The sequence below is a fragment of the Microcaecilia unicolor genome, chromosome 13 (assembly GCF_901765095.1).
Source record: "Microcaecilia unicolor chromosome 13, aMicUni1.1, whole genome shotgun sequence".
Classification (NCBI taxonomy): Eukaryota; Metazoa; Chordata; class Amphibia; order Gymnophiona; family Siphonopidae; genus Microcaecilia; species Microcaecilia unicolor.
In genome coordinates, this window is record NC_044043.1 from 65,853,012 (window position 1) to 65,876,128 (window position 23,117).

Genomic DNA, 23,117 nt, shown 5'->3' on the forward strand with positions numbered 1-23,117 from the left:
AACATGTTTATATATAATCTGGAAATCAGAATGACAAGTGAGGTGATTAAATTTGCAGATGACATAAAATATTCAAAGTTGTTAAAATACATGCAGACTGTGAAAAATTGCAGGAAGACCTTAGGAAATTGGAAGACTGGGCATCCAAATGGCAGATGAAATTTAATGTGGAGAAATCCAAAGTGATGAACACTAGGAAGAATAATCTGAATCATAATTACTTGATGCTAGGGTCCACCTTAGGAGTCGGCACCCAAGAAAAAGATCTAGGTGTCATCATACACAATACGCTGAAATCTTCTGCCCAATGTGTGGCAGCGGCCAAAAAGGCAAACAGGATGCTAGGAATTATTAGGAAAGGGATAGAAAATAAGACAAATAGCAGTATAATGCTTCTGTATCACTCCATGGTAAGACCTCACCTTGAGTATTGCGTGCAGTTCTGGTCACCACAGATACAGTGGAAATAGAAAACGTTCAAAGAAAGGTGACCAAAATGATAAAAGGGATAAACTCCTCTCATATGAGGAAAAGCTTAAGAGGTTAGGGCGCTTCAGCTTGGAAAAGAGACGGTAGAGGGGGAATACAACAGAGGTCTACAAAATCCTGAGTGGTGTAGAACGGGTAAAAGTGAATCGATTTTTTACTCTTTCAAAAAGTACAAAACTGGGGGACACTCAATGAAGTTAGAAGGTAATACTTTTAAAATAAACAGGAGGAAATATTTTTTCACTCAACGAATAGTTAAGCTCTAGAACTCGTTGCTGGAGAATGTGGTTACAATGGTTAGCATATCTGGGTTTAAAAAAAAATTGGACAAGTTCCTGGAAGAAAAGTCCACAGTCTGCTTTTGAGACAGACATAGAGGAAACCAATGCTGGAAACAGGATACTGGGCTAGGTGAACCATTGGTCTGACCCAGTATGGCTATTAAGTTCTTAAAGTGCTGGCACCAGCCCCAGCTACACTACCCACTTCAAAGTCAAATACAAAGGTAAACTGTGACTCAGCACTATCCATTTAGATTAGGCCTGGGGAATTAAATGGATAACATCCATTTAGTGCTGAAAATTGTTCCAAAACAGTTTCATATGGAAATGGATTTGGACAGAAAGTTAAAACAGAGAGAATTAAATGAACAGCCAAAGAACAGCTTTAAGTGAAAGGGAGAAAAAGGAGGAAAACAGAGTGTAAAAAAAGAGAAAAAGAGGAAGGCTAGAAAGTAGCCATCCTGCCCGGGGACATAATCTACTCTGTGAAAAGACACTATCGGCAGTGAAAGCTTTGAACAAACTCTGGTTTGATCAGGAAGCAAAAACAGCCAATGTGCCAGGAAAGCAGATAGGCTTCTCTCTCTCTCCATGCTTCTAATCTGTACCCCAGAAGACATGTTTTAATATACTCTACTCTGCCATTCCCACCTTTGAAAAAATCAGAACAAAACTTCTCTAGACTGGAAGGGTTTAGGGGTCTCTATAGGTGAGATTTCATATCTTTCCAGCCTACAATGTATTTAAAAGAAAAACAGATGTGAAACAAAGTCTTACTGGGCTTTGATCACCAGCCAACTCAAGCACAAAGCAGACAAAAACAGAACAAACGTTTCAACTAGTCAACAGTAGAAATAAAGGTTATATAGCCAAGTGGACTAACACAGCAAACATATTATTTTTATTCAGTCAGCCACTGTAATTGAAGGTCAATCCTCATAATGGATCTTGCTATTGTTCTGTATTGCTAGAGAAGAGGTTAAAACTAAAAAAAACTTGAGCTTTGTCCAGTGAAGAAGTTCAAACTGTAGTTTCTAGTCCAGCTTTTAAGTTTGGTGCGGAGTGCTGACGTCTCATGCGTGGCGGCTTCATAAATTGATTGTACTGGTACGGTCGGTCAAACTGCTTGCAAGGGAAGTTAGCAACACCATTCTCAGTGTACCTATCCTGGTTATAGCTCACATAAGACTGGTGCTGCTGGTTACCATGGCGTCTCTGTTGGGTGGTCTGTGGATTGAGGGGTTGGCATCCATTACAAGACTGCAATGATTCAGAGGAGCCTGATGACTGACGGCACAGGCTTCGCTGGTTACTGTGGTTTAAAGAATTACTTCTCCAACGCTGAGATGGTGGTTTCTGCTGTTTACTAGAGTGCTGACCATTTGACTGGCTGCATGAGCTCCACACTTGCTGAAAGTCAGTTGGCTCAGCTTCATCTCTGTATTCCTGGTTTTCCTCTTGCTTTATTACCTTGGGTATTCTCATCTCTACCACTTGTTCATCAGTGATGATTATGTGTGTGCCAGGACTCCATGAATTCCTATGGCTTGGGTTACTTTTGAAAGGGAAGCGGGGCTTACGATTCTCAGGGGGAATGAAACGGTGTGGAGTGTTCTGCCTGCGCAGCTGCTTGGCTATTTCCTGCTGTTGAAGGTTCTTGAAGCGGACCTGTTCTTGCTTCATCCAGTGTAGTCGCCCCCGTCGGAATGAGGGATCATTACCCATTAACTTAGAGACACGAATTTCTTTTTCAAAGTCTTCATTGTCAGGACTCCAAAGCTTGCCACTCTCTGAACCAAGCTCATTTTCTCTGCCTTTAAACTGAGCAAGTGCACTTGGCTGTACTTTCTTTTCAGGAGATCCAATTAGGGGAATCACCTTTTCCATTTTTAACATCTTTTCTCTCAGCGCTCGGATCTCTTCATCCTTCATATTATTCTGATTCTTCACCTCTTGCAGAATGTCCTCCAGCTTATCAACATGCACTTTGAGGTCATCTACATCTGTTCCTCCTTTCCCAATTACTATAGCATCTTCAATCCTCTCATCACCAACCCCCACGGTATCCCAGACATCCCGGGCCACAGCTCTCCAAGAATCACGCTCATTGGGATCCTTTTTCCCACACATGGCACACAACTCTTTCATCTTAACAATGGCTAGGGCTTCAATCTCTTGCCTAGTGTGGCGGAAGTCATTCAGGGCCACTTCATAGCAAATCTCCTTGACAGCTTGGATCTTCAGGTCAGAGATGGTCACCCATTTGGAGTCCCTGCTCAGACGTCGGTGCTGGGGAATCTGATACACCTTGATAAGCTCTCGCTTCTTGCCACTGCTGGGGAGACCACACTTCTTGACTATGGTTTGCACCTTGCTGGGAGGCAACTTTTCCCTCAGGGAGGTGATCAAGCGCCAGCTCTCCTCACACGACCGCTTCTCCGAATCATCGCCGCTATCAGAGTCTGCGTCCTTTGGAGAGAAAACAATCAAAATGGCCCCAAAATAACCAAAATGCAACAAAAAATTTTTAAAAAAGAATGCAAGCAAAAAAAAAGAAAGAATAAACCTTATGAGCTAAGCAACATAAAAAGCAGATGGGTTTTTATTAAAAATGGAAGAAAAACTCAGCCTTTGAAAGTGGCTATTCTCTCAGATCTCAATTCTTTATAAATGTAAACAACTGATATTTTTCTTGTACCCCACCAAATGTAAAAATAAAGCATTATGAAAGTGAAGCTATCCAATGGCTAGAGGTGGAAAGCAGCACCCAGACATGCCACGAAGACCATGCAAGAAAGATGCAATTTGCCTTCTCTACTTGTGCTCCCAACAAAACCCCTTCATGCGAGAGAGTGCGAGACAAGTAGGACTGGTGTGGAACGTGCCGATGCAGTAAGGTTAAACGCTGGTTAGTAAATGCTGTGTAGTTTGGCGTCACCAGGTTTTAGAATCCATTTCACTATAGAGTAGCTAAAGAAAAGGACAAATACGAAAAGGACAGAAGAAGGAGAGAGCAATGTTAAAGTATTCAAAGTGTTACTAAGGCAGAGAAGTGGAGCACAAGGGTTATGAGAAAACCCATGCAGGCTTTTTTTTGGAGTTGCTAAAACCTCCTACTCAACAGACATTAGCTTACATTTTACAGTCTTATTTAAATACAAAGCAAAATACCTTTTGTTTGGGGAAACCTCTTCCTAAAGGCCTTCAGTCTGGTACTACCCTTTAAACATCTTTCAAAACTAGCCTTGCACACAATTCTGGAAAAAAAAAGTTGTGCATCCTTCTTCCTCCCCCTCAACTTATGGATTTTAAGCCTTCTACTAGTCTATAATTTCACACTTTTCTCCACTGTAGTAGGATTCATTTCTCAACCCATTAATAATAAAAGGGAATGTATTACTGTAAAGGGTGGTAGAGAAAGAACGTTTAATTTTGTATCAACGATGCCAGAGCAAGAGAGCTTTTGATCATATTTATATTCCCTTATCTCTTGTTGTCCTGTTTGTCTGTCCTAATTAGATTGTAAGCTCTGTCGAGCAGGGACTGTCTCTTCATGTTCAAGTGTACAGCGCTGCATACGTCTAGTAGTAGTAGTATCTATCAATCTTAGGGCAGAACCAGTATTCACTTGATGTCTGCTCCAAGGAACCACTTCTTTTTCCAAAAATTAAAGGGATGGGCATGTCCATGTCCATGGCACACATTAGTTAATGTGGCATCAGAGAATATGTGCATCAATTATATACCTTCAATTCCAGGAAAAAAAAACCTTATGTCCTCCTAACGCTACCCCATCTTACCAGACGTCATTTTCCATATGGTTTCCCTACATCTGTATCCCACTCCTCCTCCTTTAACAAATTATGACCACACTGGCCAATATTTAAAACTATTTAACTGGCCAGGAATGGTTCCTGGCCAGTTAAATGGTACTTAACCAGTTATCTGGCAATATTCAGTGGGAGACAGCCGGCTATCCCCTATCACCAGTTAGCACTTAGCGATATAACCGGCTATCCACCTATATTCAGCGTATTGTCAGCTAAGTTAGGCCGCTGAAATAGCAGGCCTATTTTGGGCCAGTTTCAACTTAACTGAAGTTGAAACTGGCCAAAATACACCAGGATATTCAATGTCAGTCACCAGAAATGGCCTGGCATTGAATACACGGCCTTAGCGCCGACTGTGGGAGGCAGCCCAGCTACCTTCCACAGTCTGTATATCGGCCCCCATAGACTCCAAATTTTTAAAGGGGCCCAAGACCAGATTCCCAAGATTTGGGATCTCATCTTGCATCTTATATTCTTCTGTAAAGTTAAAGCAAATTCCTCCCTATATGAGATCACCTTTTTCTAAGGGAGGGCAGAAATGAGTTCCATAGGGAGGGACCTAGGTAACTGAATACGGCCTAATGACAGAGTGAGAGCCTAAGGACTGGGGGAGAACACAGATGATACTGCCAGAGGAAGAGCGAAGGGCTTGGAAGGGGGAATAGGGGGATCAGAAGTTTGTTAATATAAGCCGGAGCAGAAGGGGAGCGACATTTGAAGACTAGCAACAGAATTTTGTAGCAAATGCAGGAGGAGATGGGACGCCGGCGTTCAAGACAGAGAAGAGGTGTAACATTCATATCCCATTCAGACAAAACTGGAATACGAATGTTGCCAACAGAAGTTCATGATGCAGCTTTGCAAATGTCTTCCGTGAATACCAATCACAAGTGAGTCACTGATGGCACTATGGCTCTGAGTAGGTAATGTCTCCAAATGGGTTATTTTTGCACATACCATGACAGTAATGAACCTCGCTCCTAAGCCAAGATATGTGGATTACTATCTCAGTCTCTCAAATTTACTGATATCGCTCACCACCATACCAAAGAGCGATTCCCTCTGGAGTTAAGATGTTATGACTCTGTGAGCCTTAAAAAATGCTCTTGCAGAGTCAAGCCTGCCTGGATATTACAGAAAGAAATACAAATTGCTATCCAATTATATAGGGGCATTTAACAATGGCAGTACCAGGCTAATTAGGCTCAAAGAAACAAAAAGCTAGACTCTTAAGGGTTTTAATCCAGGTAAAAAGCTAAGGCTGTTTTGCAATCCAGGTTTCAGGTTCTTTTTAATTTGATATAACGCTAAAGGAAAAATAATATCATAGCGATGTACAAAGTCAAAATAAAAGAGAAATGTGGGAAAAGAACTACAATTATTGACAGGATAGGCAAGAAACTGAAAGAAAGAGAGGATAGGGGAAGATGGGAGGGGGATAGACTGGAGCGGGTATACGTCTAGCAGAATCCAAACTGTGTAAAGGCACATTCACCTCTGGAAAACTGGTATAATTAACTGGTTACGGTGGAAATCATTTTAAGGAGGAAGTTAAAAGGTGTGTGCTGAGCCATCCTACTGTAAAAAAATTTTGCATAAGGTAGATAAGCCAGTAAAATCTGGAAAATCTGTTTTTGGTGGTGGTGGTCACTTTGGCATGCAACAGAAGCTTTTCACCAGTTGGGTTAAAACCGCAATGACATTCCAAGGACTGGAGGCTTCAACAGAAGCAAACGCCATAAAAATTGAACTACAGGCTGTACAGAGACAGGTTAACCTTCTACATGATGGTGATGAGTAGAAATTGTACTGAAGTTAACTTTGAGTTAGTCCTAAAACCAGGCTCTTAAAATTCTACATAGAAAGTATTCAAGCAATTTGGTGTGGGAGATAAGACGTTAAGGCTTTTCCCCCCTCACAGTAGACAGCAAACATCTTCTATTTTAAACCATATGACCTTCTAGTGCAGTGTTTTACAACCAGTGTGTCACTGTACACTGGCATACCTTCAATCCTGATCAGGTTTTCCTGATGCTCAGGTCCAGACCAGCACCTGTCTCACTCTCAGAATCGCAAAGAAACAAAGCTCTCCAGTGGTGGCTCTTAAACTTGTAGGAACTACTTTATGAACACATACGTAGTCACACATGTTTCTCCTTTCTAGCTACACATCATAAGCTTCAAAGTGTGAGAATTAACAGGCAACACACAGGGCAAGGATAACTGGGCTGCACTGTGAGCAGCAAACACACTGCACCCTAATAAACAAAGAGAAAATAATGGACAAAACACACGGTCAGGTTGACCAATGATTATTTTAAAATGACATTGAGAGCTGCTGCCAGACTCTCATGCATCAACCCGTAAGGACTCCAAAACTGTACAAAGTGCTGTCACTGTATCAACTTTGAGAAAGCATTATTCTGTCTCAAAGTCAAGTATCAATAGAGACCCATTGAGACAAGGCATCATCCTAAGTCCCATCTGATGCATACAAAGGATTATACTGCACTGACACAAAGGATATTGATGTGAATGCAATGCCTCCAACCATCGCCATGATTTCCAAGGTGAACTGAACCGCCATATGTACTCATGTTGATGCAGTCAGTGCAGTAATGATTGCCAGATTAAAATTCAACATTTGTCTTCCTCCAGCTCCTCATCAAATACTGATATTGCATTTGATGTAATCGGAGCACCTAAAGAATGCTGCATGCCTCCAGAAGTTGATGAGGATGAGCAATCTTCTCTGCAGAGATGCTTTGGAGGTAGTAGAGCAGCCCCCAAGATCTAACACTGGGGAACAATGATGATGATGATGTTGCTTGATGCTTCACATCAATATCCCTTAATGTTGATGCCAATGCAGCACAATTCTTCACATGCATTTAGTGGGGCTTAGGATGATATATTGTCTCAATGGCCTCTGTAAGTGTTCAACTGAGGTGGAGTGATGCTTTCTCGAGGCTGATGCATTACCAGCACCTGGTACAGCCTTGGAGTCAACAGGTCAATACTATCAATACTTATGGACCTGGATTAGACTTGAGGACATCAAAGAGCGTCAAAAACTCCTAGCTATCATCTGCCGGCAGGGAGAACAGCAAGAGGTATTATGGCAAGGCCACTGAAGATTGGAGGATGACCACATAATGTCAATTTTTAAAAATGTTTCCAGAAGTGACCCTGGAAATTACAGACCGGTGAACCTAACATCAGTGCTGGCAAAATGGCAGAGTATTATAAAGAACAAAATTATTAAAACACATACACAGGCACAGGACAAAGCCAACAAGGCAGAGAATCCTGATGAAATGAAAAAGTCATGGGATAGGAAGCAATGTGCTACTGTGGATTGGGACCTGGTTAAAAGACAGAAAATAGGGTGTATCCTAGGTGTGCTGCTTTATAACATATTTACAAATGTCCTGGAAACAGGAATAACGAGCGAGGTGATCAAATCTGCTGATGACACAAAGTTATTAAATCACAAGAAGACTGTGAGAAATTAAAAGATGACCTATGAAACTCAAAGAGAAAGCATCCACATGTCAGATGAAAATTAATGTGAGCAAGTGCACAGTGATGCACATAGGGAAGAGCAATCCAAACTATAGCTACATGATGGAGGGTTCCACATTAGAAGTCAACACCCAGAAAAATGATCTAGGTGTCATCCTTTATGATACATTGAAATTCTCTGCTTAGTGTGCAGAAGTGGCCAAGAAAGCAAATAGAATCTTAGGAATTATTAGGAAAGGAATGGAGAATAAAACAGAGAATATCATATCCTGAAAAGTCTTCAGACTGCCCAAAACACAGCAGCCAGACTCATTTTTGGTAAACCACGATTTGAGAATGCAACACCCCTTCGTGAAAAGCTTCATTGGCTCCCTATAAGAGAATGAATAAACTTCAAGGTCCATAAATTGATTCACAGGATTATCCATGGAGAATCCCCGAGCTACATGATAAAATTGATCGACCTACCCAGCAGAAACACTTCGAAATCCTCTCAAAATTACCTCAACCTGCACTACCCCAACTGCAAAGGACTCAAGTACAAATTCTCTTATGATTCCAACTTCTCCTTCAAAGGTAGTCAACTCTGGAATGCCCTACCCAGACCCATTCGCTCTATCAAAGACTACCTACCCTTCAGAAAATCGCTGAAAACCCATCTAATCAAGGAGGCTTATCCAAACGCCACAACCTAACTTTATGTACCCACCTATTCTTCATCTGACCCTGTGACAATGTCAATATCTCAGACCACACACACCTCCTCCAATTTTTCCCTATGTTTACCCAACCCTATCACCTGATTATCTCAATCTAGCCTAAAACTAGCTCCTCCTCCTACCTCTTATACCCTTCTCCTACCAGAATCCCACTATAACCTAAGCTTTAGTACAAATGAGCACAAAAAAGACTAATACTCTCCACACTCTCCCATGTTTGCTATGAAATATACACTTCTATTTGCTATGAAATATATTGGGGGGGGGGGGGGAAATGGAGGGAAGAACCTGAATGAACAACAGAATGTGGCCTAAGGGACAAAGGTGCCTGAGACAACAGAAGACTTGGTACTGGTAGGTTTTCACTCTTTCACCAAGTGAAAGAGAGAGAGGTCCTACCTCTCGTACAAAGTAACCCCATGATGTATTTTATCACAATGGACTCAGTTTTCAAAGGATTTAGGAGATTAACTTTAGGAGTCATTACCCTGGATGGCACCTCTGAAATTGGCTAGGGCTAAGGGCACAAATTTAGGAGCTTAGAAAATGGACAAGACCAGATGGGGGAAAAGATTTTCAGCATGAAACACCTAATTTGAACAGCAAAATCTAGGCACCACAATAACTGGCCTAGATCTGGCTAGCCATCAATTAACTCTCTTGATTCAAATCAATGTGTAGGGCCAACAGCTCTCACTTCTCTTGCAAACCCAAGCAATTTCAACTTAACCCTAGGGACAGAAAATGTCCCTACCATATCCAACAAAAACTGCCCAGATCAAGTTAAGACAATGAAAAACTCACTTCTTCCCAGCCTGGCATCCCACATTACCCTGACAGTGAAACAAGTACTGTGGCTAGATGCCAAATCAAGAGAAAGCAAATCTGTGCCACTTTCTCAACTTGGCTTGGGGAGGTTCAGGGGGACTTCTAGAGGAGCAAGGTGACTCTCTGCCCCAGGGTTAACTTTGAATTTGCACAGGTAGATACAGAGAACGGTTGGAACCATGTTTATTTTGGAAATGGGAGGTTTGGGGGCGGGGGATCATGGGGCTTTGCTGGCCTTGCACTTCACTTTGGAATCAAGTGGAAGGAGGGATACAGGGATTTTTCCTTGTGTTTCACTTTGGCAGGTAGGAAGGCAGATCAAGGGAGCTGTTGGCCCATGTCTTACTTTTGATTTGGCAAGCAGCTAAGTTTTAGCTGTCTAAATTGAGGATTATTTATGCCAAAATCTAGCCAGATAAATTATGCACTCATGCAGTTTTGGAAAACTGGCCTGAATATCTTAATGTATATTATTTATGTAGTTCGGTAAACTTGCACCACCAAGAAACATGAGACTTCAACATTTAGATTTGTGTGTTACAAACCAAATCATCAATATTCAGCCTTAGGGTCAACATATAATTTCAAAAGTCCAATTTAAACAATCCAAATCGTGCACAGAGATTCAGCAACGCTATCTGTTTAGGCAGAACTGCTGAATATCCACGCATAACTTTGAAAATCTAAGGCCAACATTACAAGTTATACCTCCTATTTGTACAGCACACCTAAAAGTATAATTTATATGTTTAGTCACTGAATATTGCCACTTAGATGAATAGCACTGTCCTTTTCCAGATACAGTGGGGGAAATAAGTATTTGATCCCTTGCTGATTTTGTAAGTTTGCCCACTGACAAAGACATGAGCAGCCCATAATTGAAGGGTAGGTTATTGGTAACAGTGAGAGATAGCACATCACAAATTAAATCCGGAAAATCACATTGTGGAAAGTATATGAATTTATTTGCATTCTGCAGAGGGAAATAAGTATTTGATCCCCCACCAACCAGTAAGAGATCTGGCCCCTACAGACCAGGTAGATGCTCAAAATCAACTCGTTACCTGCATGACAGACAGCTGTCGGCAATGGTCACCTGTATGAAAGACACCTGTCCACAGACTCAGTGAATCAGTCAGACTCTAACCTCTACAAAATGGCCAAGAGCAAGGAGCTGTCTAAGGATGTCAGGGACAAGATCATACACCTGCACAAGGCTGGAATGGGCTACAAAACCATCAGTAAGACGCTGGGCGAGAAGGAGACAACTGTTGGTGCCATAGTAAGAAAATGGAAGAAGTACAAAATGACTGTCAATCGACAAAGATCTGGGGCTCCATGCAAAATCTCACCTCGTGGGGTATCCTTGATCATGAGGAAGGTTAGAAATCAGCCTACAACTACAAGGGGGGAACTTGTCAATGATCTCAAGGCAGCTGGGACCACTGTCACCACGAAAACCATTGGTAACACATTACGACATAACGGATTGCAATCCTGCAGTGCCCGCAAGGTCCCCCTGCTCCGGAAGGCACATGTGACGGCCCGTCTGAAGTTTGCCAGTGAACACCTGGATGATGCCGAGAGTGATTGGGAGAAGGTGCTGTGGTCAGATGAGACAAAAATTGAGCTCTTTGGCATGAACTCAACTCACCGTGTTTGGAGGAAGAGAAATGCTGCCTATGACCCAAAGAACACCGTCCCCACTGTCAAGCATGGAGGCGGAAATGTTATGTTTTGGGGGTGTTTCTCTGCTAAGGGCACAGGACTACTTCACCGCATCAATGGGAGAATGGATGGGGCCATGTACCGTACAATTCTGAGTGACAACCTCCTTCCCTCCGCCAGGGCCTTAAAAATGGGTCGTGGCTGGGTCTTCCAGCACGACAATGACCCAAAACATACAGCCAAGGCAACAAAGGAGTGGCTCAGGAAGAAGCACATTAGGGTCATGGAGTGGCCTAGCCAGTCACCAGACCTTAATCCCATTGAAAACTTATGGAGGGAGCTGAAGCTGCGAGTTGCCAAGCGACAGCCCAGAACTCTTAATGATTTAGAGATGATCTGCAAAGAGGAGTGGACCAAAATTCCTCCTGACATGTGTGCAAACCTCATCATCAACTACAGAAGACGTATGACCGCTGTGCTTGCCAACAAGGGTTTTGCCACCAAGTATTAGGTCTTGTTTGCCAGAGGGATCAAATACTTATTTCCCTCTGCAGAATGCAAATAAATTCATATACTTTCCACAATGTGATTTTCCGGATTTAATTTGTGATGTGCTATCTCTCACTGTTACCAATAACCTACCCTTCAATTATGGGCTGCTCATGTCTTTGTCAGTGGGCAAACTTACAAAATCAGCAAGGGATCAAATACTTATTTCCCCCACTGTAGATAATTTGGGATGTATGATTTGTACATCTAAATTATCTGTTGAAACCCCAAGAATTTTTTTTTTTTAAACATTTATTCGACTGGAGCCGGTACTGCTTCCCCAGATGACTACATAAAGTGCTTTTGAATATTGACCCCAAAGAGTTAAAAGTTCAGCAGTAAAATATCCTGTAGAGGAATAGTCTAATGCTTAGACCAGAGGGCTGAGAAACATGGAAGTGCAGTTCAGACCCCAGTATAGCTCTCTGACCTTGGGTAAGTCACTTAACCCTCTATTGCCTCGGGTACAAACAGATTGTAAGCCCTTTAGGGACAGGAAACTACCTACTGTATCTGAATGTAACTTGCCTTGAGCTATAACAGAAAAAGGCGGGAGCTAAATCAAATATCCTCCCCCCCTACACACACACACACACACAGGTAAGTAACTGAATATTCAGATGCCCCACTGAATATGCCATGCTAAAGTTAACCAGATAAATTATCCAGTTAATTTTAAGACATTCATTTATACAGCCTGTATAACCAGGTAAAATGAACTGGATAGCCTGCATATATGATGGTGGTTGTACCTGCTTTGTTGAAAGTGCAATACTTTTCCGTTCCAATTTGCCGGTTTTTGTATCTGTTTCTTTTTTTTTTTTTTTTTTTAAATCACCAATACACAATTGCATTTTTAGAGGAGGGGGGTGTGTCAAGATGGCGACCTGACCACGTTTGCTAACGTTTTTCTCCCTAAGTTTCCTACTAGGTGCCGCATACTAAAAGGAAGGGGATGGTAAAAGGCCAACTGCCGCTAGCCAGAACTTCATCCCCGATCCAGCAGATGATTGATCGTTATGCGACGGGTGTCCCACAGATTGCAGCGGTTGACCCTGCCTTGAAAGCCGAAGGAGGAGCGACGACTCTCCTAGGGATAGAAACATCTTTATCACCGCCGGATCTTAATCCTCCACCGTGCTCTGCGTTCTTTCTGCGAGGTGTAGAGGATCCAGCTGGGTCGGGAGTTGACGGCTGCCGGACCTTGATCGGCAGTGCACCCCCCCCAGACCGCAGAGGAAGTGATCTTAGAGCTCTCAGCTCCCATGGAGGTCACTCTAAAGTCTATTTGGAAGGCTATTCAGGATTTAACAACAGCGGTAACAAAATCAACCCCGGATATGTCTCTTCTTGTGAGTAAAATAGACACTTTAACTGAGTCATTAGAAAAGATTAAACAAGATTCTAAGAATCAAAATTTAGAGGTTAATCAATTAAAGTCTATTACTGGAACAATGATAAAAGATAAAACTGTGATCTACAAGAAAACAGAGCAAATAGAAAATTATAACAGGCGATTAAACTTAAGGATTTTGAATTTTCCTATGGCTATGGGTATAACCTCGACAGATTTCTTTAAAACATATTTGATGGAAATCCTGCAATATCCTGCGACGGCTATTCCTCCATTTAATAAGATATATTATTTACCTAAACCTCTACAATCAGTGGAGCCAACAAATTCACAGAATTTGCAGGCAAACCAGGTATTAGAACAAGGAAGTCAGGATATATCAGCCCTATTAGAAGAATCATTGACCGAAGTAAATGAAAGACGGACTTTACTAGTTTCGTTTGTGTTTGATCAAGACCTAAATTCAGATTATGAAGTTACAGTGGGGGAAATAAGTATTTGATCCCTTGCTGATTTTGTAAGTGTGCCCACTGACAAAGACATGAGCAGCCCATAATTGAAGGGTAGGTTATTGGTAACAGTGAGAGATAGCACATCACAAATTAAATCCGGAAAATCACATTGTGGAAAGTATATGAATTTATTTGCATTCTGCAGAGGGAAATAAGTATTTGATCCCTCTGGCAAACAAGACCTAATACTTGGTGGCAAAACCCTTGTTGGCAAGCACAGCGGTCAGACGTCTTCTGTAGTTGATGATGAGGTTTGCACACATGTCAGGAGGAATTTTGGTCCACTCCTCTTTGCAGATCATCTCTAAATCATTAAGAGTTCTGGGCTGTCGCTTGGCAACTCGCAGCTTCAGCTCCCTCCATAAGTTTTCAATGGGATTAAGGTCTGGTGACTGGCTAGGCCACTCCATGACCCTAATGTGCTTCTTCCTGAGCCACTCCTTTGTTGCCTTGGCTGTATGTTTTGGGTCATTGTCGTGCTGGAAGACCCAGCCACGACCCATTTTTAAGGCCCTGGCGGAGGGAAGGAGGTTGTCACTCAGAATTGTACGGTACATGGCCCCATCCATTCTCCCATTGATGCGGTGAAGTAGTCCTGTGCCCTTAGCAGAGAAACACCCCCAAAACATAACATTTCCACCTCCATGCTTGACAGTGGGGACGGTGTTCTTTGGGTCATAGGCAGCATTTCTCTTCCTCCAAACACGGCGAGTTGAGTTCATGCCAAAGAGCTCAATTTTTGTCTCATCTGACCACAGCACCTTCTCCCAATCACTCTCGGCATCATCCAGGTGTTCACTGGCAAACTTCAGACGGGCCGTCACATGTGCCTTCCGGAGCAGGGGGACCTTGCGGGCACTGCAGGATTGCAATCCGTTATGTCGTAATGTGTTACCAATGGTTTTCGTGGTGACAGTGGTCCCAGCTGCCTTGAGATCATTGACAAGTTCCCCCCTTGTAGTTGTAGGCTGATTTCTAACCTTCCTCATGATCAAGGATACCCCACGAGGTGAGATTTTGCGTGGAGCCCCAGATCTTTGTCGATTGACAGTCATTTTGTACTTCTTCCATTTTCTTACTATGGCACCAACAGTTGTCTCCTTCTCGCCCAGCGTCTTACTGATGGTTTTGTAGCCCATTCCAGCCTTGTGCAGGTGTATGATCTTGTCCCTGACATCCTTAGACAGCTCCTTGCTCTTGGCCATTTTGTAGAGGTTAGAGTCTGACTGATTCACTGAGTCTGTGGACAGGTGTCTTTCATACAGGTGACCATTGCCGACAGCTGTCTGTCATGCAGGTAACGAGTTGATTTGGAGCATCTACCTGGTCTGTAGGGGCCAGATCTCTTACTGGTTGGTGGGGGATCAAATACTTATTTCCCTCTGCAGAATGCAAATAAATTCATATACTTTCCACAATGTGATTTTCCGGATTTAATTTGTGATGTGCTATCTCTCACTGTTACCAATAACCTACCCTTCAATTATGGGCTGCTCATGTCTTTGTCAGTGGGCACACTTACAAAATCAGCAAGGGATCAAATACTTATTTCCCCCACTGTATAACTTCAAGAACTCTTTAAAAACATTTTGTGGACAAAGAGTTTGGATTTTTCATGATGTGACTAAAAATACACAGGACAGAAGGAAGCAATTTCTAACTCTTAGAGAAGAGACTAGGGCTTTGGGAGCAACATTTTTACTGGCATATCCTTGCAAATGCCTTATACGATTTCTGGGTAACAAATATGTATTCTTCGAACCAGAACAACTTAAAACTTTTTTGGACTTGAAAAAGCTATCAAATAGACCAAAAGCGTGAATGATGGAAATAGATTAAGTAAAGGATATAATGGGAATTAAGACCAGGTCATTTACTATTTTCTTTTTCTTCTTTGTTAATTTTGATCTCTTCATCTGTAATACACTCCCCCCTATTTTTTTTTTTTGTGGTCTAAGGAAGAGATTGATTATTTTACTTCTCGTATCTGTTTCAAATAATAATTTCTCTGTGTTACTGTTTGCAAGTGAATCTTTTAATAATGATAAAATTGATTTAAAAAAATATTTTTTTAAATCACCAATATAAAACAATTTACAGTAACTGGATAGTCTGAATATTGGTACTATTCAGTTAATTTTTAGGCATGCCCTCAAACGCCACTCCATGTCCCTCCACTTATCTCAGTATATATAGGTATATACCTTGAAATAAAACAGTTGAGAATCTTAACTTTGTCTTATGCATATTAGCTGTTACAACTGGGACAGACAATAGCCTATTTGCAGGCCAGGATCCAGTGATCTCAAATCTCGTGCTATCAGTCTGTGTAGGGCAGGCACATAGATGTAAATTCAGACTCCATGCAAAGAAATGGTTAGACATGCAGGGGTATCAATCCTGGCAAAGCTCAAAAGGGTCAGTTTAAACAAACACAGTGATGCACTCCTCCTGTTTTCTTCTACTATGCACATAAGTCACACTGAATGGTTTCTGATCTTTAAATAAAATATAATGTCAAACAAAGGGAACCTGTGTAAATACACAACACAGTTTTTAAATTAAGTCACTTAGGGGGTATTTTACTAAAGCTTAGCTTGAGTTATCTGCAGCAGCACCCATAGAAATAAAATGGGCCCTGCTGCAGATAACGCGAGATAAGCTTTAGTAAAAGACACCCTTATTTAAGGGACAAAGTTTTCCAACACATATATCCCCCTTAATTATTCAATCAACCAACTGACCAAACTTAACTGATAATTATATTCAGCTGAATGAATACAGCCAGTCCTGTTAAATCTAAACTTCGCTACGTATTGACCTTATCACGAGAGTGAAGTAGTCACCACAAAGTTTCTACAAGAATGTTATGCTATGACCAAAGGAAATTCCAGAAGAGATCAGAAAAAAAGTTGTTGAACTATATCAGTCTGGAAAAGGTTACAAAACCATTTCTAAAACTCTGGGACTCCAATGAACCACAGTAAAAGCCATTAACTCCAAATGGAGAAAACTTGGAACAGTGGTGAATCTTCTCAGTTTTCACAAGTCACCAAACATCCCAGAAGAACATCCAAAGAACTGCACGCCTCTCTAGCCTTAGCTAAGGTCAGTGTTCATGACGCCAGAATAAAAAAAAAAAAAAAAAAGATTGGGAAAGCAGCATGGTGAAAAATGCTGCTATCCAACAGTAACATCAATGCTTGTCTCACATTTGCAAAAACACATCTGGATGATACCTGAGCCTTTCGGGATAATGTTCTATGGACAGACAAGTCAAAGTGGAACTCTCTGGACAACACAAGCCCCATTATATCTGACGCAAAACAAATACGGCATTCTGTAGTAACAATCAAACATAGTGGTGGTAGTGAGATGGTATGGGGATACTCTGCTGCCTCAGGACCTGGAAAACCTGCCATTATTGAAGGAAAATTGATTTATGCACTGCACCAGAACACTCTTAAAAAGAATGTATGGTCATCAGGCAATCCAAAACATAAAAGCGAGTCTGCATCTGAATGGCTGAGGAGAAACAAAGTTAAAGTTTTGGGCTGGCCTGTAAGTTTTGATTTGAACCCAATAGAGATGGTGTGTCAGGCCCTGAAACAAACAATCCATGCATTAAAATCTGCTCTAATTCAGAAACATTAATAGTTCTGCAAAGAAGAATGAGCTAAGATTCCTCAACAGTAATGTGAATGTTTGATATCAAATTACAAGAAACTTTCAGTTGCAGTTATTGCTGCAGGTGGTACAACCAGTTATTAAGTTTAGGAGTCAGTTACTTTTCCATATAGGTGATACGGGTGTTGGATAACTTTGTACCTTAAATAAATGTTGTAATCATTTCAAAACTATTTTATGTTTACTCAGGTTCCCACTGTCTATCACTACATTTTTGTTTAAGGATCAGAAACCATTCAGTTTGACAAATATGCAATAACAGGGAAAATCAGGAGGGGGCAAAAAACATGTTCACATCATCTTTAAAATGCATGTGGCTTTAACAGCACTGAGAAGGGATGCAAATAAGCAGCATGAATGCTTAAGTACTCTCATAATTGGCTCAGCACATACACACATCAAAGTAGGGACTAGGAAATCAATGCACCTTCTTCTATGGGTACTCCTGGAAGTGGAATCTACATAAACACATACACACCTCGGAGTAGGTATAACTGACAGAGAGGCAATTTTATACAGGCACATAGGTGCATATGTTGCCTTTATAAAATATCTTCAAAGTGCAACCTCTCTAACAATTATACCATCAATGTGGTAGACAATATTTCTTAAATAAAAATGTAGCAAAATAGTATCACACAAATACATAGATATTGTATATATAGATGGTACAATTGTTAGAGGGGTTGCACTTTCAAGATATTGGGGTTGATATTCAACCAGCAGAAGTGAGCATTTTTTTTAGCCACTGCTGGCGTTATTCCGGGTATTCAATGCTGGGCCATGTTCAGGCACCAACAATGAATATCTGAGTTTAAGCAGGTGGCTCTCTCTTATGCAGTTAAGTGCAATATTCAGCACTTAAACACATAAGCAACTCCAAAATAAAGGTAGGACCGACTGCTAAACTTAAGAAGTTAAATGCTGAATATCCGCACTTAACCGCAAAGTGCAGACTCTGCCCACAGAATACCCACCAAATACCTGGCTTTGAGTTTAGCAGTCTGTGGCAATATTCAGTAGCACTAACTGGTTATTTGCTGCTGAATATCAGCGGGTATCTCCGAACAAGTGATTTATTTATTTATTTATTTTATTGCATTTGTATCCCACATTTTCCCACCTATTTGCGGGCTCAGTTATACCACACAGTTATACCCGTCAGGAGTCATTTCTGCTGGTTAAATTGCTTTAAATATCGACCTCATGTTTATATTTCCACCTCAGATGTTGGATGCTCTTTGTATCTTGCCTTTATTAAAAGGCACAATATATGCACTTATTTGCTTTCACATACTACCTAATAACCCAAATACTTACCTGTAGTAAATGTTCTCTGTGGACAGCCAGGTTCAAGTACACACAACATGGAAACTGACAGCCTAGCACAAAAACACTACTCCAGCTGAGAAATTTTAAACAAGCTCTTCGTGCATGTATGCCACTTCCCACCTGCAACTGTTCAGCAGGACCTCGTCAGTCTCTTTCACTGCTTAGTTCACTGTAGAATACAACTCCTTGGAAAGATGGGAGGGTATGTAAGGACTTGAATCCTGCTGTCCACAGAGAGCAACTGCTACAAAGTTAAGTAACTAGATTTTCTCCAAGGACAAACAGGCTATAAGCTATTCACAGTAGGGGACTCCCTAACTACAGACTGACTTCAATTAAAAAAAAAAAAAAAAAGAGGAAAAGGAAATGCATGTTGGAGTGGAGGAGTGGCCTAGTGGTTAGGGTGGTGGACTTTGGTCCTGGGGAACTGAGGAACTGAGTTCGATTCCCACTTCAGGCTCCTTGTGACTCTGGGCAAGTCACTTAACCCTCCATTGCCCATGTAAGCCGCATTGAGCCTGCCATGAGTGGGAAAGCGCGGGGTACAAATGTAACAAACAAAAAAAACCAGGCAGTATTTTTTGTCTTTTATTTTCTTTAACTGGTAATAAGCTGTTATTTTAATTTTATTTTAATTTATTTAAAGGCAATCTGGAACTGAAAGAAACAGGCATAAGGGATCGAATTGGATTCTAATCCCCAAATAGATTCTGGAGAACTATCTGGACAAGCTGTCACAATTGTCCAGCTCTATGCAATAATGAAATATGAATGTATGGACAGAGGTCCATGTCGCAGCTCTGCAAATTTGTTTTATAGAAGCTGACCTAAAGTGAACTACTGACACAGCTCTGACATTATGAAATATGATATGACCCTAAAAAGTAAAACATGCTTGGGCATTAGTAAAGGAGATGCAGTCTGCTAGCCAATTAGGGAGTGTGTGTTTACTGATAGCAGTCCCCCATCCTGTTTGAGTCAAAAAAAAAAAAAAAACAAGCTGGGTGGACTTTCTATGGTCTTTAGCCCATTCCAGATAGGCAGCCAAGGCCCTCTTGCAATCCAGTATGTGCAGTATGCTTTCACCTTTGTGAAAAAAAATATTAGTAGACAATAGACTGATTAAGAAGGAACTCAGACACTAGTTTAGAAAGGAAATTTAAATGAGTGGAGGAGTGGCCTAGTGGTTAGGGTGGTGGACTTTGGTCCTGGGGAACTGAGGAACTGAATTCCATTCCCGGCACAGGCAGCTCCTTGTGACTCTGGGCAAGTCACTTAACCCTCCATTGCCCCATGTAAGCCGCATTGAGCCTGCCATGAGTGGGAAAGCGCGGGGTACAAATGTAACAAAAATAAAAACCATGCTATTGTTTTAATACCTGAGGTGAACCAGTTCCTATAGCCTAGAACTCACTCACCCTGCAAGCTGAAGTTACCACTACCAAAAACAAGACCTTCCAAGTCAGGTACTTCAGCAGACAGGTGTTAGAGACCAAAAGAGTTTTCATTAGCTGGGATAAAGACAAAGCAAGAGGCTTGAAGGGAGGCTCCAATAAAAGCCAGGCCCACATAAATCAAACTAAAGACTGCAGAGTTGGGTTTACCTTCTACATGGTGATGATATGCACCAACTGAATTAAGGTGTACCTTGATGGAATTTGTCTTTAAACCTGACTCTAAAAGACATAAAAGGTATTCAAGTAGTTTTTGTGTGGGACAGGAAAAGGGATCTAGGGCCATTCTCTCTCAGTAGATGGCAAAACTCTTCTATTTATTTATTACGTATTTGATTTATTTGGATTTTGCTCACACCTTTCTCAGTAGTAGTTCAAGGTGAGTTACATTCAGGTACACCAGGTCTTTCCCTGACCCTGGAGGGCACACAATCTTATTTATTTTTATTTAATTTATTTATATATTTATTTATTCGGATTTTGCTCACACCTTTTCAGTAGTAGCTCAAAATGAGTTACATTCTGGTACACTGAGTAGTTCCCTGCTCTGGAGTGCTCACAATCTAAGTTTGTACCTGGGGCAATGGAGGGTTAAGTGACATGCCCAAGATCACAAGGATTTGAACTGGGCACCTATGGATGTCAAGTCTGGTGCTCTAACCACTAACTCCACTCTAGTTTTGAATCTGAGACAATGGAGGGTTAAGTGACTTGCCCAAGATCAGCACCCCTAGATGTCAACCCCAGTGCTCTAACCACTCTATTAGTTAAAACTATATAAACGTTTAGTGGAAACTCTCTTGGAAGCCAAAAGAACCTGAGACATACTTTGGTAAGTTCAGGGATGCCAGAGTCACCCTTTCAACACCCAAACTATGAGGGCTAGGCACGTCTTGTTGAATAGATGAAAATGGTATTCTACCTAGACGATTTTTAGAACTCATCTATCTGATGTTATAAAGGGCCAGCGTTTTATAAAAAAGCTGAGCCCCTCTCCCACCAATAGGTTGTCTGGGACAAAGGAATTCATACGTGCCAGCTCCTATAAAGGAATTCTGTGTTCTCTTGGAGGCAAAGCCCTATTCCTGGTTTTGGATGTACAGCTGACTTGGACTTTTGGGCCCTTTGCAGTCTAGGAGAAGCAAGAACCCTATTGTCTGGGATAAGCAAGAGGGAGGAAGATACCTATGCCTTTGAGAATATTTATTGTTAGCATCTCCTTTGCCCTTCACTCTGACACCTTCTAAAAGAAGAGGCTGGTGAAGAAGGTTCAAAGATTGTCACTATGCAGCTTGATTAGTGTAGCGGCTTCTTGCACTTTATCTTTCAAGATATCCTCTCCATGGTACGGTATGACACAGCAGCAAGTTCTTCTTACACTTCATTATTTTAGGTCTGAAGCTTGAAACCAGGCAAGTCTCCAGATGCCAATACCCATTGCTGAAGCTCTCAATGCCGTATTGAAAATATAAGTCACACAGTCTACGGAATTTTCCACATTCCTTCCCTTTGGCTATTAGCGAACAGTGTTCTTTGGCCTTATCCCTAGGTGGAGTGTTGGCAAAGACTACCAACACTGTGTACAATGTCACACAAACGCATCCCCATAATGAGCTGGCAGGATGTTATGCAGTATGTTAACATAGCTTTCTGAAAAGTTTTTTTCCCAAAAAACTCAAATATACAAGCCTTACTCTGTGGAGGCCTCAAGGAATGAGTCTGGCTCTTTTGAGAGTGGATTTGACCACCATGGAAGGGAATGGTAAACAAGCTGCTGTTTCTCAAATATGGGAGCCTTCTGTACTCCACACAATGAGTCACCCTTCTTGTTAATAGGAGTACAGAGAGGGGTGCGTCTATACATCCTTAAGAATTCTGTAATCAGACACTGTCACAGCCACCTTGGAGGGTGGGGGATTTGAGGAATTGAAGGATATCCAATGTTTTTGCCTCAGGCTCTTTCTCTATCTCGGACATAAATGGGAAAGCAAGAGCCATCTCCCTTATAAAGTTGATGAATGAGAACTCCTCTGGTGGGGATTTTCTCTTATGAGATGGGGGGGGGGGGGGCAGGAATCTGACACCAAGCCAGTTGAGCCCTCTTCATAGAAAACCTATGGCTAAGATCCCAGGAGTACTGAGATTCAGACTCAAGGAGAAGTCCGAGTCTCTGCCTGTCTCAATCTACTGAGTTTGGGCTCAGGCCTTGAATGTGGGCATCAAGACACAGAGAAACTCCAGTGTACCAGCAAAAGCTTCCTTCCACAACAAAGTAGAGACTGACACTAATCAGCCGCTCAACTCCAAAGCCCTTCAAGGTCTTTGGGGTCAATGTTTCACCTGTAGGCAGAACATGGATCAAGGATCGGCTGGAAAAACGCTGCCTACATCATGTACATTCCTTCCTCTGCTTGTTCTGCAAGCACTCAGATCAGCTGTCATTAGCATAAGTTTCATTTCTCCTTACTGCTTGTACATTGAGTGCATAAGTTTTATTTCCCAGTAAATAGCAAATGTTGTTATGCACTGCTAGAAAATCACATAACAAGGAGAAACACATGAGGAACTGAACCTATGTGGCCCACATATGGCAGACAAAAACTGATATAACCTTGATGGTGAGTGGGCTGTGGACCCTCCAAAGAAGGAAATGTTCCTCCACAAATACGTGTATAGAGAAGAAGGAGCCAGGTGTTTCATACAATTTGTTTGCTGTTGCTGCATGAAGGGTAGAGAATGACACGGGGACCTGCAGTAACTGCGGGGACGTGGTGGGGACAGGGACAGATCCCACGGAGACAAGGCGGGGATGGGGACAGAGCTCGTGAAGACAGGGACAAACTGTGTCACTTTCTACTTTGAAGCCTGTTGATGAACTGGACTGTTATT

General features: G+C 41.7%; 1 protein-coding gene across 3 annotated transcripts in view; it reads right to left on the reverse strand.

The window, feature by feature from the left end:
- The window catches only part of LOC115482563 (6-phosphogluconate dehydrogenase, decarboxylating), a 419,310-nt gene that overhangs the window by 272,962 nt on the left and 123,231 nt on the right, over positions 1-23,117 (reverse strand). For all 3 annotated transcript variants that reach the window (XM_030222452.1, XM_030222450.1, XM_030222451.1), the window contains exon 21: positions 1,650-3,239. In XM_030222452.1, the coding sequence (XP_030078312.1) occupies positions 1,791-3,239 (1,449 nt within the window). In that variant the 3' untranslated portion in view covers positions 1,650-1,790. Of the gene's footprint in view, positions 3,240-23,117 lie in introns of those variants that run through there.